Genomic DNA, 13,550 nt, shown 5'->3' on the forward strand with positions numbered 1-13,550 from the left:
TCCATGAAATTCTATATCTTCTTAAAATAGAATGGAAGGTGAGGCCATCTACATTCTCCCCACGGATACAAAATATAAAGGGCTAATGAAAGATGGAATGTTTCATGGCAAAGGAACGCTGTACTTTCCTAGTGGGAGCAAATATGAAGCCACGTGGGAAAAAGGAAGAATCATAAAGGTGATGTGGGAGAAACACCCCCAAATTTGTAGGAGGGTCTCTCCCCAAGAAGGGGGAGACTCAAACTCCATTCAATCCAGAAGAAAAAAACTAATTATTTGAACAAGTGGTTTTTGGTGATGTAATGGCCTAATAGCAGGTGTAATAGTCTGAGGGCTAAACAGGTAGACTTAGATTGATAAGCCCAGGGGCTGATAGAGTAGCCTCTTTGAAGCTGATAGTATGAAGTAGCAGCTCTGTTGTGGAGTGGCAGCTTCCACACACTGTGGATCAGGGTTGGCATATTTATTGGGGTATGGTAGTTTAGCATCTCCCTTTCTAAACTCAGGTGGAAGTACATTTTGGAGTTTGTTGCCATAGAGAATAAGGGGCATACACAAGATTGGGGGAATTGTCCTGGAATGCCAGACTCCCTAGTGCACAGATTCCATGTTCCTCCATTGTCCACCTAGTCATCAGTTATCATTGTGAGGGAGGGCTTGCTACCCTTCTAAAATGAGAATGTGGTGGGGGGATGTGGTACTTTGGAGGACCACTATAGGTTATTAATTATTTCTTTTTTTAATTTAATTTTAAAAAAATATTTTTCCCTGGTTACATGATTCACTTTCTTTCCCTCCCCCCTCCCAGAGCCAACATTCAATTCCACAGGATGGTACAAATATTATCATTTGATAATTATTTCCGCATTATTCACTTTTACCATGGAGCAATCTTTTAAAACTCAAACTCCAAATCATATACCCATATACACAAGTAATAAGTCATAAGTTTTTCTTTTGCATATCTACTCCCATAGTTCTTTCTGTCAATGTGGATAACATTCTTTCTGATTAGTTCCTCAGGAATGTCCCGGATTATTATATTGCTCCTACTAGAAAAGTCCATTACATTGGATAGTTCCATGATGTTTCACTTTCAGTGTACAATGTTCTCTTCTGCTCATTTCACACTGCATCAGTTCTTGGAGGTCTTTCCAGTTCATATAGAAATACTCCAGTTCATCATTCCTTATAGCACCTTATAGCATGGAATATAGTATTCCATCACCATCAGATACCACAATTTGTTTAGCCATTCCCTAATTGAAGGGCATCCCCTCATTTTCCAATTTTTTACCACCACAAAGAGTGCAGCTATGAATATAATATTTTGTACAAATATTTTTTATTATTATCTCTTTAGAGTACAAACCCAATAGTGGTATTGCTAGATCAAAGGGCATGCATTCTTTTAAAGCCCTTTGGGCATAATTCCAAATTGCCTTCCATAATGGTTGGATCAATTCACAACTTCACCAGCAATGCCATAGGGTCCCAATTTTACCATATCTCCTCCAACACATTTATTATTTTCCTTTACTGTCATATTGGCCAGTCTACTAGGTGTGAGGTGATACCTCATGGTTGTTTTGATTTGTATTTCTCTAATTAGGAGGGATTGATAATTATTTCCAAGAACAATGTAAGTAATTAATAAAACAGAGTAGGTTCAAAGCTGATGCCTAGTATAGGATGTCACAGATCCAGTACACAGAGTGGGTAATTGAACAATCTACAATTCATGCTTGGCTAATACTGAAACTACAGGTTTTTTAGTTGATATTTAAGCAGTTCTAACTATTGAGAAATGCAAGATTTCATAGTATGAGGGTCCCATTCCTATTACTACCCTATACTGCCCACTGTTAGCCCCCATCAAAGGTACTCAGTTTCTTCAGGAGACACAGTAGGAATCTAGTCTCCTCAAGAACAGGAGCCCTTGAACAGATACAAAATGCGAAGATTTTTGTCCCTATTTTAATAATAATAATAGCTAGAATTTGTATGATACCTACTATGTCACTTTGCAAATATCTTATTTTGTTCTCACAACAATAATATGAGGTAGGTACTTGTTATCCCCATTTTCAAATTGAGGAAACTGAAATAGTCAAAGGTTAAGTGGCTTTCCCAAGATCACACATCTAGTAAGTGTCTCAGGTGTCAGATAATTTTAGGGTTGTGACTTTAAATCTAGATTTAAATGGTTGCCAAATAAAATTCCCAAGTCAGTCTTGAAATTTATGGTAATTTAATTAATATAGAGGGAAGGAATTTAAGGAGAAGGAGGAAAGAGGATATAGGATTTCTCCTACCTAGCCTATGCCAGGGGGAGTTTTAAACTCCCCACCTCTAGGTCTTTGAAGAAGATTAGAGGCTTCTGAGAGGAAAAAGTTGGAAAGTAAAGGAGGAAAATTCAGCCAGAAACTCACCACTTAACCAGACAATAGCTTGTAGCCACACTAAAATGCCTAAAGGCTCAGCATGCAGCTCTCAGCTAACTCTTCACTGCCAATCAGGGAAGGAGTGAGAGAGTGTTTGAGAGACAAAAAATCTAAAAAATATAGATCTTTCATCCTTGTGTCCCCACCTCTAAAGTTTCACATTTACCAATGACATTAAAGGCTTTTTCTCCAGGACTGCCCATACTTTTAGTTCTCACCTTCTTTGATTTGATTATATCTTTAGAGTTACTTAACACTTCTTTGTTAAGTTCACCTTTTGTGAGTTACTTGACCTTTTTGTGATTAATTTAACCTTTATAGTTACTTAACACTTTTTTGTATTAGATCTAAAAATAGACTTAGCTTAAAGTTCTAGCTTCACTATAAGGTAAGAACTTAAGAACCTTCATTGTTCAATCAGGAGGTTACAACTTCATCTTCTCCTAAAGTACAGTCTAAATAGGGTGGAGTAGTTTTTAAAGTTCACACAGGTCAGATTTGGGCTCTAGGCCCTGCACATTATCTCCTGCATCACTTAACTGCCTCATTTTACAAATGAGGAAAATATTATAGAGAGTGTAGTAGAAAGAGTACCAACTTTAGAGTCAGAAGACCTGGATTTGAATCCTCATTTTATAACTTATCCTAAGATCACAGGATTTATAGAAAGAAGAGCTTCACCCCTCCTCACTGAATTTCTTTTTGTTGAAAACCTCTCCATTCTTTTAGGTTCATCTCGAATGCCATCTCCTTTAGGAAGTCCTTCCCTTTCTTAATCTCACCAGTCAGGTTTGAGGTCTTCTATCTCTAAATTCCCACAGCACTCAGTCCCTCTCAGTGACACTTACCACACTCTATCTTATAGCCATTTGTTTATAAATTTCATCTTTCACTGAATTGTAAATTCCAAAGGACAAAGCTCATATCTTACTTATCTTTGTATCCCTTCCCTCAACTCTAAACACCAAGCACCAGAGCTTTCATCTTATGAGATCCAGATGAGGAAATTGATACTTATAGAGATTATATGACCTCCCCAGGGTCACAAAAGTGACTTTGTAAGTATCTGAGCTGAGATTTGAGAATATCTGATATTAAATTCAGAATTCTTTTCATTATATTGCGAAGCTTATATGACCTCAGACAATTTTTTTACCTCTCTAGGTCTCAAATTCCTCATCAAAATAATGAAGGTATTAGACCACAATGACATCCAAAGTCCCTTCCCTCTCTAAATCCTATAAACCTATCAATCTTGTATAAGGTCACATGGCTAGTAAATATTAGGACCAAGATTCAAAGTGAGGCCCCTTACTCAAAATCCAATGCTTTTCCAAGATACAAGTGAGCAACCTAAAAATGACAAATGTAATAGGCAAAGCAAAAGAGTTTTAATTGAGAAGAGTCCCTCCTTTCCTCAGAGTCCTCTAAATTTTCCCTTTTCAGCCTTTATTATATGTTCTTGAGAATCCTCCTTCCTTTCAAGGACCTCTGGAATATATCTCTCATCACCTTTAAGGATTCTTTGTATAAATAATTTAAATGAAGCTAAAAGTTGAAGTATAATTATCATTCAACAGATGACAAATGGTAAGCACTTACCATATACCATATACTTGTGGTTGGCACTGGCAAAATGGAGGGAGAAGGGGATGAGGAGTGGAGCAACAAAGCTCTGATCTCTCCTTTTAAGGCATGTACAGTCTAGTGGGGGAGACAAGACTTGGACAAAAATAATTAATACAAAGCAAAATGTGATAAATTCCATTGAGAAGAAAAAATACTGAGATATATGTAGGTGTTCAAAAGGGAAAGACAAGGCTTCCTAAAGGAGGTAGCATTGAAGATTAGGCTTGAAAGATATGTGTGTGTGTGTGTGTGTGTGTGTGTGTGTGTGTGTGTGTGTGTGTGTGTGTGTGTGTGTGTGTGTGTATAGAGAGAGAGAGAGAGAGAGATACAACAGGATAACTAAGAAAGAGGGTTACCCATTTTAGGAGCAGCTTGAATGAAGATTTGGTAACAAGAAAGAATGGGGCATCATGTACAGGGAACACTAAATATTCATCAGGGTAGTTGTGTTAGATGTCTAGGAAAGTAGATGAGATGTTGAAAGCTAGGTGAAGGATTTAAAATGAAATGATTTTTTTTTCTGTGAATTTCATAGGGAGAAGAAGGCTATGAAGGACAGTGACATGATAAGATCTCTATTTTAAGAAAAGAAATCTGACAATAGTATAACAGGGGAAGCAAGAGACTAACAGCAGACAAATGAGTAAGAAGGATATTCAAATAATCCAAGCAAGACATAATAAGAGTGAATGAGGATGGGAATAGTGGGAATGGAAAGGAAAGGATTGATTCAAAAGACATTGTGGATATAGGGTCAATAGAACTTAGTTACCGTGGATGGAGAAGAGAGAAAGAAAGGTTTAAAAAAAGTGATTAGTTTTAATATAGGTGCCTGAAAAAGTGGTGATATCACCAACAGAAATAGAAAAGTCAGAAGTCAGAGAACTTTTAGGGAGAAAGATGTTGAATTTGGTCAGGGTTATGGCAACTTTGAAATGTAGGCAGGGCATCAAGGTGGAGATGTTTAGTCTGTTCCCAGGTCTCAGATTCATTAGATGGGTATATGACTTCTCTTTCAGGGGCACTATACCTTTGCTGATGGCCTAAAGTACGATGAAGAACAATGGCATTATTGTGATGGCTATGATAGAAGATTTTACACTGAAATCTGTGAAGGTCTGAAGCCTGCAGGTACAAAATTCATTTTCCTTTCTATATAATGTAGAAACTGAGCAGTAAGGGTAGGAATTGGGGGAAAATAATAGACTGCTTTAAAAAATTTTTATTGAAGTAAACCAAAGAGTTGAAGAAATTAATAGAACATCAACATTTTAAGCAATGTTTACGATAGTATTAACAGTAAAATCTTTCCAATATGATATTTATTCCCATAGCTATAGTATCTTGAGCATCGGCTCAATAACTCTAAGAGTTAGATAGTACAAATATATTTACAGTTTTATAGATTAGGAAACTAAGACCTAAAATGGTAAAGAGAGTTACCTGAGGTTTCATCCATATCTAATAAGTCAGAAAGCATTTATTAAACATTCACTATGTGTCAAGCATTATGCTCCATCATCATCATCATCATAATGTTACAAAAAAAGGCAAAAACAGATTCTTCCCTGATGGGAGAGGTAACATGGAAATTAGGTACATATAAATTATCCACACAAAAGATAGAAGGTAATATTAGTAATTGAATTCAATTGTCTACTATAGCTATACCTGGCAGTTTGGGGTATGGCAAATTTGAAGTGTAGGCAGGGTATCAAGGTAGAGATATCTATCATGTGCTTTGACATATAAATCTAGAGAATGAAAAAAAAGACATGTAGATTTGAAAGTCATCTTCATGCATATTCTTTTCCAACTATATATGATCTACAGAGAATAGAAGGTAATCTTGGGAATTCAATTCAATTAACCAAAAACATTTAAGTGCCTACTGTTTATGTATCTGGCAAAGTGCTAAATTATGGGAATTCAAATAAGAAAAAGAAAGACAGTCCTTGCCCTTAAGGAGTTTATAATCTAATGGGGAAACATAAGACACAAAAGAGAGAAGGAAAGGGGTCTGTTCTTATTCCTTGGAGTTGAAACCAGGCTGCAACAGATGCAAAGTAGAGTGATCTGGGCCAGTCCAAATTCTTTCTATACAGGAAAGGATTGGGAGGGATTTATTTTCTTTCCCTTCCAGCCCTCCAGTCAGAGGGGAAAGGAGACTAAGAGGATCCTGGCTTGCATTAGCAGCTTGGTGATGATGAGCTTATCCTGGGAGAGGCATCTTGTTCCATTGAGTTGAAACCGGGCAGAGAAGCAGATGCTGAGTGAATTGGAAAGGCAGGAAGGGCATTAGCAGGAGGGACTAAGAAAGGACTCTTATAGCAAATTGACTTTGTGACAAACTTTGAAAGAAGCCAGGGAAACTAAGAGCATTACAAGTGGAGGCACAACCAGCACAAAAGTAAAGAGACAGGAGAGGAAGTGTCTGGAAAATAGCTGAGGGGCAAGGAATGGCAAGTAGGCCAATATAGATGGATCATAGAGTGGGTGAAGGAAAATAAAATGTAAGACCCCTAGAAAGGTAGGAAGGAATCAGTTATGAAAACTTTAAATGCCAAACAGAAGAGAGTAGTGACTGTGGGAGTAGAGAGAACAGGATATAAATGAGAAATGTTGTGAAGGTAAAAATGACAAGTTCAGTATATGGGATGAAGAAAAATGACATTGAGGTAGCAATCCTAAGTGACTAGGAAGATGAAGATGCTCCTTATAGTAATAGGGAAGTTCAGATATGGGGAGGGATTTGAGGGGGAAAGCTAATGATATATTTTTATAATTACATATATATATTTTCAGATATAGTGATTTTTGAGATGCCTTTGGGCCAGAAGAGACTGGTTAATAGAATTAGGGATCATCTGCATAGAGATGATAATTCAAAGACATTGTATAATGAATGGAAAAGAGGGACTGGATATAGCTTGGGAAACAGCAATAAGTTAATAGATATAACATGGATGGAGAACCAGAAAAGGAGACCGAAAAATAAGAGGAGATCTAAGAGAGAGCAGTATCATGAAAGCCTAGAAAGAAATAAGTACAGTTATCCCTTCTACTTCATGACTTTCTCCATCACAGTTTTAATATATCATGAATTGAAATAAGAAATTAAATGGGAATTTTGGGGGAGTTTTGTGGAAGCTGCAGACTTGCAAAGGCTTGTAGACAACAGAAAATTTTAGAAATGCAGAAATGCATAGTTGGTCCAAAATTTACAATACAGTACTGTAAACACCTCATAAAAAAATTCTTCTCTGTTACAAAGGGAGAGTCAAAAAGTTTTATGTGAATTTTCCAGATTGTGAAGGGGTGGGGTGGGGGAGGTACTGTGCCTCTAACCCCCCCAATGTGGAAGGGATAAATGTATTGAGGAGAACATGATCCACAGTGTCAAATGCAGCAGAAATGTCAATGAGCAAAAAGATTTTTAAAAGTGTATTAAATTGACAATTAAGGATAATCAGTAATTTTGGAGTTTCAGTTGAATGAATGATGGTTAGAACCCTTATCTTCCAGCCTCAACCTCAGTACACTTTGAATTTGCTTCCTCTACAACAATTATCTTTTCTCCTCTCTAGCAGTTTCCTCTCTATATCTTATAAGAATAATAATAAAGCCTAGAGATGGGACATCCTGGGTTCAAATTTGCCCAAGACACTTTCTAGCTTTGTGACCCTGGGCAAGTCACTTAACCCCCATTCTTTAGCTCTTACCACTCTTCTGCCTTGGAATCAACACACAGTATTAATTCTAAGATGGAAGGTAAGGGTTGTTTAAAAAGAGAAATAATAGAATATCTGAACCAAAAGGGACCTTAGAGCATGGAATGTTATAGCTGGGAAGAATCTTAGAATATAGAGTATTAAAGTTTAGAAAAAAATGTAGAAAGAATTCTAGAGCTGAAGGGATCATATAATAGATGCAACTATGTACTATAAACCCAACTATATAATCCAGTTCTAAAAGTGAATTAATCATATTATGTCCCTTTCAGGAATTTCTCAGCTCACCAACTTAGACCCTCCTCGAAGAATTCCTGAAGGTTGTTATGATTGTGGAGATGGATTCTATGACCCTGAAACTAGGGTGGTCAGAGACTACAGGAATCGGTTCTTGAGAAATGCAGGTGTGCTCATTTCTTCTTCCCATTTATCCATAAATACATGTTAGTGGTCAAAATAGGAATATCATTGCAGTCAAAAAAACCCAAAGATTGCCCAAGTACTATACCAATTCACTCATTGATAATCTACACAACTTATACTGCATGTAAAGAGAAAGAATATCTCTCTTCTTATTACTGGTCCAGAAAAATATTTCTACTAATTCCTAATGTATGGCCATGACATTCAGCAAATGTTTATTAGGATGTTTAAAATGTTCCTGCTAAAAGGGATAAAAAACTACTTTATTATTGAAATAAATCTATGATCTTGTCAATGTGAACATCCCCTCCATGATGCAGATCATACACCAACCACTTCCTGCCTTCTCTCCATGGGGCATTCACATTATAAGGGGCCTTCCTTTAGATCTCCACATTATGTGGATGCTAGTGCAGAATATAAGCTAGTTATTCCTCAACCTCATTCAAATCTACCACACATTCTTTTCTGCATATGTGTGTATATATATATATATGTCTATATATATATATATATATCTTTGATGATTGGTTTATGCAGTTTCTTATGTATAATTCTTTGAAGGTAGTAGTCCATAGCCTATTTTATAACCATCCCTCCATCCCTCCATCTAGTAGATGACCTTCTAGACCCACTAGACTCACTATTTCAGGCAAACTTGCCTTCTACCTCTTCCCTAATCATGACTGATATCTTGGACCTAGATGTCTTTGCACAAGTGGACCCTCACATGTATACTACAATCCTTGCCAGTTCTGTCACTTAATAGTCCCTGCTCCATCCAAGGTATAGGTCAGGTACTTCCTGTATGAGCTCCCTACTTTGTAGCACTTTTTTCCTCTGCAAGTTATTTTATATTTACTTACTACTGTATATTTTGTATACTCCTACTAGAATGTAAGTTCCTTAAGGGCAATGACTGTTTCACTTTTGGTTCTGTATCATTGGAAAGATAAATGCCTTGCTTTATGCATTTTTTTTTGTTTAATTATTTCAGTTGTTTCTAACTCTTTGTGATCCCTTTTTGGGGGTTTCCTTGGCAGAGACACTAGAATAGTTTGCCATTTCCTTCTCCAATTATTTATAGATGAGGAAATGGAATCAGAGTTAAGTGACTTGTCTAGGGTTACACAACTAGTGTCTGAGGCCAAATTTGAACTTGAATCTTCTTGACTACAGGCCTGTCACTCTATCCAGAAAGCTCTTTATAAACATTTATTACATTTCATTGAATTGGATTCCTTTGAAACTCTACTGTTCTATGATTCATAGCTATATAGCTTCAGGTAAATGTTGGTGTTAAAACACTGTGATTTTGTAATTGAAAACACTGTGGAATTTTCCAAACAATATCTATTCAACCTGTTCTCTTATTCCTATTCAATTTTGTGCCCAGTTCATTGTATATTTATAGTACCTAGCCAAGATGTAGGTATTAATAAAATAGTTCTACGAGCTTCCATACTATTATATTTCATAATCTAGATTATAATCAGTTTTTATCTACTTGTGTTTTTTTTTTCTTATGGAGATAGTCAAGCTGAAATCTTTTGGATGCCTTTAGAAAGTCATTTAGGAGGCTCAAAAATGCTTTATGAAATTATAAAGGAAACATAATATAATCTACAAATAAGAGTTAACTAGAGGACCTCATAAACTATAGGCAATCTCTTCCATTTGTACTCTGTGCTGACCAGAAGCAGTTTGGTGGATATGGCACATATAGAGTGCTGGACTTTGAGTCAGGAATATCCAGCTTCAGACACTAGCTTTCTGATCCCTGGACAAATCACTTAGCCAAGGTCTGCCTCAGTCTCCTCAATTGTATAATAGGGATAATAGCACCTACTTCAAATGATTAGTGTGAAGATCAAATGAGATCATATTTATAAAGAGCTTAGCACAGTGCCTAGCACATAGTATGTGCTTAAGAAATGCTTGTTTCCTTCATTTCTGGATATCTACTAGGATAGTAACACATGCCTTAAGTGAGTATAGGTCTGTTTGTTTTGTGCCTTTTTGATTAATAATTAAGATTATCAGTTTATCTGTTGTTTCATCAATCCTATGATATTGATGTAAACACGAGAGAAACCTTGTTCATAGAGTCATTAAGGTTCCATTTTGCACTAATAATTTATATACAATATTTTTATAGTCACCAAGCAATATTTATAATGGAATTTTATATTTTGTACTGGTGATTAATATACAATATTTTAATAATCAACAAACAATATAATGGGATTTTATATTCTCTACATTTTCAAGATAATGTATGATTATCAAGATGTGTTCTGTTGTAGATTATTATTTATAAAACACTGCTGCCTGTATTCTATTTGTTGTTTTATTTACACCTTTATAACGCTGTTTTGTATTTTTAGCAAGGTTGTTTTGATATATAGCTTAAAGGTTTTATAAAGATGAAAAGATGTGAAACATTAGTTATTTTATTGATTTCTAATTATCAAGTATTTTTTTCTCTCTCTCTCATCTCCCCTTTCACATATATAGACTAGAAAAAAAATTCAAAACTCTTGTAACAAGTAAGCATAGTTGAGCAATACAAATTACCATATCTATTCATCTTATTATGCTTTTTTAATCCAAACCACTCTGTCATGAGGTGGGTAGCATTTAATATCATCTGTCCTCTGAAATAGTAATTGATCACTCATTGATCAAAATTCTTAAGTCTTTCAAAAATTGTTAATTTCTATAATTAGTGTTATTTTTCTTATCACAAAGACTTTTCTCATTTTACTTTCCCTTCTATTATTCTAATATTAACTGCATTGAATTTGTGCAAAAAATTTAGTGCTATGTAATCATAGTTGTACATTTTATCATCTGTGGTCCTCCCTATCCTTTGATCATGAGCTTTCCCCCATCCATAGACCTGAAAGGTAATTTCTTCTTTGTTCCCCTAACTTTTTATGGTGTGACTTTTTATATTCTTTTAGAACATATCTTGGTATATGGTATGAGGTGTTGATCTAAGCCTAATTTCTAGTGGACTCTAATTGAGTTTTTCCAATAGTGTTTGTTGTCAAATAGTAATTTTTTTTAAAAACCCTTACCTTCCTTCTTAGAATCAATACTGTGCATTGGTTCCAAGGCAGAAGAATGATAAGGGCTAGGCAATGGAGGTTAAGTGACTTGCCCAGGGTCTCACGGCTAGGAAGTATCTGTGTCCAGATTTGAACCCAGGACCTGTCATCTCTAGGCCTGGCTCTCAATCCACTGAGCTACCCAGTTTTCCCCCCAAATAATAAATTCTTAATACTAGTAGCTGAGGGGACTTCCAGATAATCATGGCTGCAATCTAGACGCCACACGCTTCCTCTCCCCGGCACCGAACGAAATAGACTACATCAAAGGAGCATAAAAATCACCTTTGGAGGAACAGAAGGACTCCCCAGTACTCCCCAGTACACCACAGAGGCGAAGGTACATGGGGTTTGAACATTTCCACACTATAATAAGAAGGAGGAAAAGCTTGCACAGAAATGTGAACTGAGCCGCCCTTCCCCCCCACCTCCCCCACCAAACGAGAGTGAGCTACCAGAGCGCTCACTGGGACAGTGAGTGAGTGGGGAACGTCTCTGTCTGGGGGGGGGGGGGGCACTCCAGGGTCCTTGGGATCTGGGGACTGCCAGGAAAAAACATCTCAGGGCGGTTTCACAGGAGAACCTGGCGCTGATCACAGGGGGCCCAGGGAGCCTTACTCAGGGCAGTTGCGCTGAGCATCTGGGCGGAGCTAAACACCAGGGGCAGACCACATGCTGATTATCTGGGCAGAGCTGAACACCTGGGCAGTTTGGCTGTGATCAGGGGCCCAGCGCTCTAAGAAACCTCGGAGGCGGGGAAGAACTAGTCTGAGGCAACCTAAATTCACAGAAAACCCGCCCATATCACCCAGACCCCAGACCAAAAAGGAAAGGGGAATAAAACAACCAAAGGGATGGCTCATGTGGCCCAAAATCAAGCCTCCAGGAAGAAAGGGGAAAAGGTGCCTATTGAAAACTTTTATGGTGGAAGTACCCAAGGAAAAGAAGAGAATGAGGAGGAAATCCAAAAAAAATCAGAACATGCCTCCCAAAATGGAAACTATCAACAAGCTCTGGAAGATCTCAAACTGGAACTTATCCAAAAGATGGAAACCTGGAAAGAAAAATGGGAGAAAGAGATCAGCAGTCTGACAGATAAGACTGCTCAATTGGAAAAAGAGCTCGAAGCATCCAATAGAAGGGCAGACAAAGCTGAAAAGCAAAACCAGTCCCTAACGACCAGAATTAAGAAACTCGAAGAAAGTGAGATCATAAAACAGCAAGAATCAATAAAGCAAACCCAAAAAATTAATGAATTAGAAGAAAACATAAAATATCTCACTGAGAAGGTCACAGACTTGGAAAACAGAGGGAGAAGAGATAACCTCCGAATTATCGGTTTCCCAGAAAAACCAGAGATAAACAATAAACTTGATATTATTCTACAGGAGATTATAAAAGAAAATTGCCCACACGTTCTGGAGCAAGGGGGCAAAATAGAAATAGAAAGGATTCATAGAACACCCTCTATACTAAATCCCCAAAAGACAACCCCTAGGAATGTAATTGCCAAATTCAAGAGCTTCCAAGAAAAGGAGAAAATCCTACAAAAAGCCAAGAAGAGGAGCTTCAGATATAAGGGGGCTCCCATAAGGATCACACATGACTTAGCGGCTAACACACTAAGAGACCGCAAAGCATGGAACACGATATTTAGAAAGGCAAGAGAGCTTGGTCTCCAACCAAGAATCAACTCCCCAGCAAAACTGACTATATACTTCCAGGGGAAAGTATGGGCATTCAACAAAATAGAAGATTTCCAAGCATTTGCTAAGAAAAGACCAGAACTTAGTGGAAAATTTGATATCCAAGCACAGAAAGCAAGAGAAACACGAAAAGATAAATATGAAAGAAAGGGAAAAGGAGATAAATCTTATCTTTTTCTTTAAGTCAACCTCTCTTCTATAAGGACTACATTTACATCAAATTATATATATTAATATGTGGGGAAAATGTTTTGTGTAACTCTCAAAAATTGTATGCATCATAAGAGTAGTTAGAAGAAACATGCATAGGGAAAGATTGGGGCATTAAGAAGATTTGGGGAAAGTGGGGACAAAGAAAGGAAAAGGGAGGGGGGAACTGTCGGTAATACTAAGATTTACTTCAAGAAATAGGGGGGGGGACTTAATAGAATAATCTTTCCCATATAAAGATACACATGGGAAGGGGAGGGGAAGAACTCTCATATGAGAAGGAGAGGAAGAGAC

At 37.1% G+C, this 13,550-nt stretch overlaps 1 protein-coding gene across 2 annotated transcripts in view; it reads left to right on the top strand.

Annotated features, from left to right (window-relative positions):
* Positions 1–13,550, top strand: part of MORN5 (MORN repeat containing 5) — a 67,102-nt gene that overhangs the window by 1,612 nt on the left and 51,940 nt on the right. For both annotated transcript variants that reach the window (XM_001370347.4, XM_007474595.2), the window contains exons 2-4: positions 31–178; positions 5,093–5,204; positions 8,077–8,208. In XM_001370347.4, the coding sequence (XP_001370384.1) occupies positions 31–178; positions 5,093–5,204; positions 8,077–8,208 (392 nt within the window). The remainder of the gene's footprint in view (positions 1–30; positions 179–5,092; positions 5,205–8,076; positions 8,209–13,550) is intronic.

Source organism: Monodelphis domestica, chromosome 1 (genome assembly GCF_027887165.1).
Source record: "Monodelphis domestica isolate mMonDom1 chromosome 1, mMonDom1.pri, whole genome shotgun sequence".
Taxonomy (NCBI): domain Eukaryota; kingdom Metazoa; phylum Chordata; class Mammalia; order Didelphimorphia; family Didelphidae; genus Monodelphis; species Monodelphis domestica.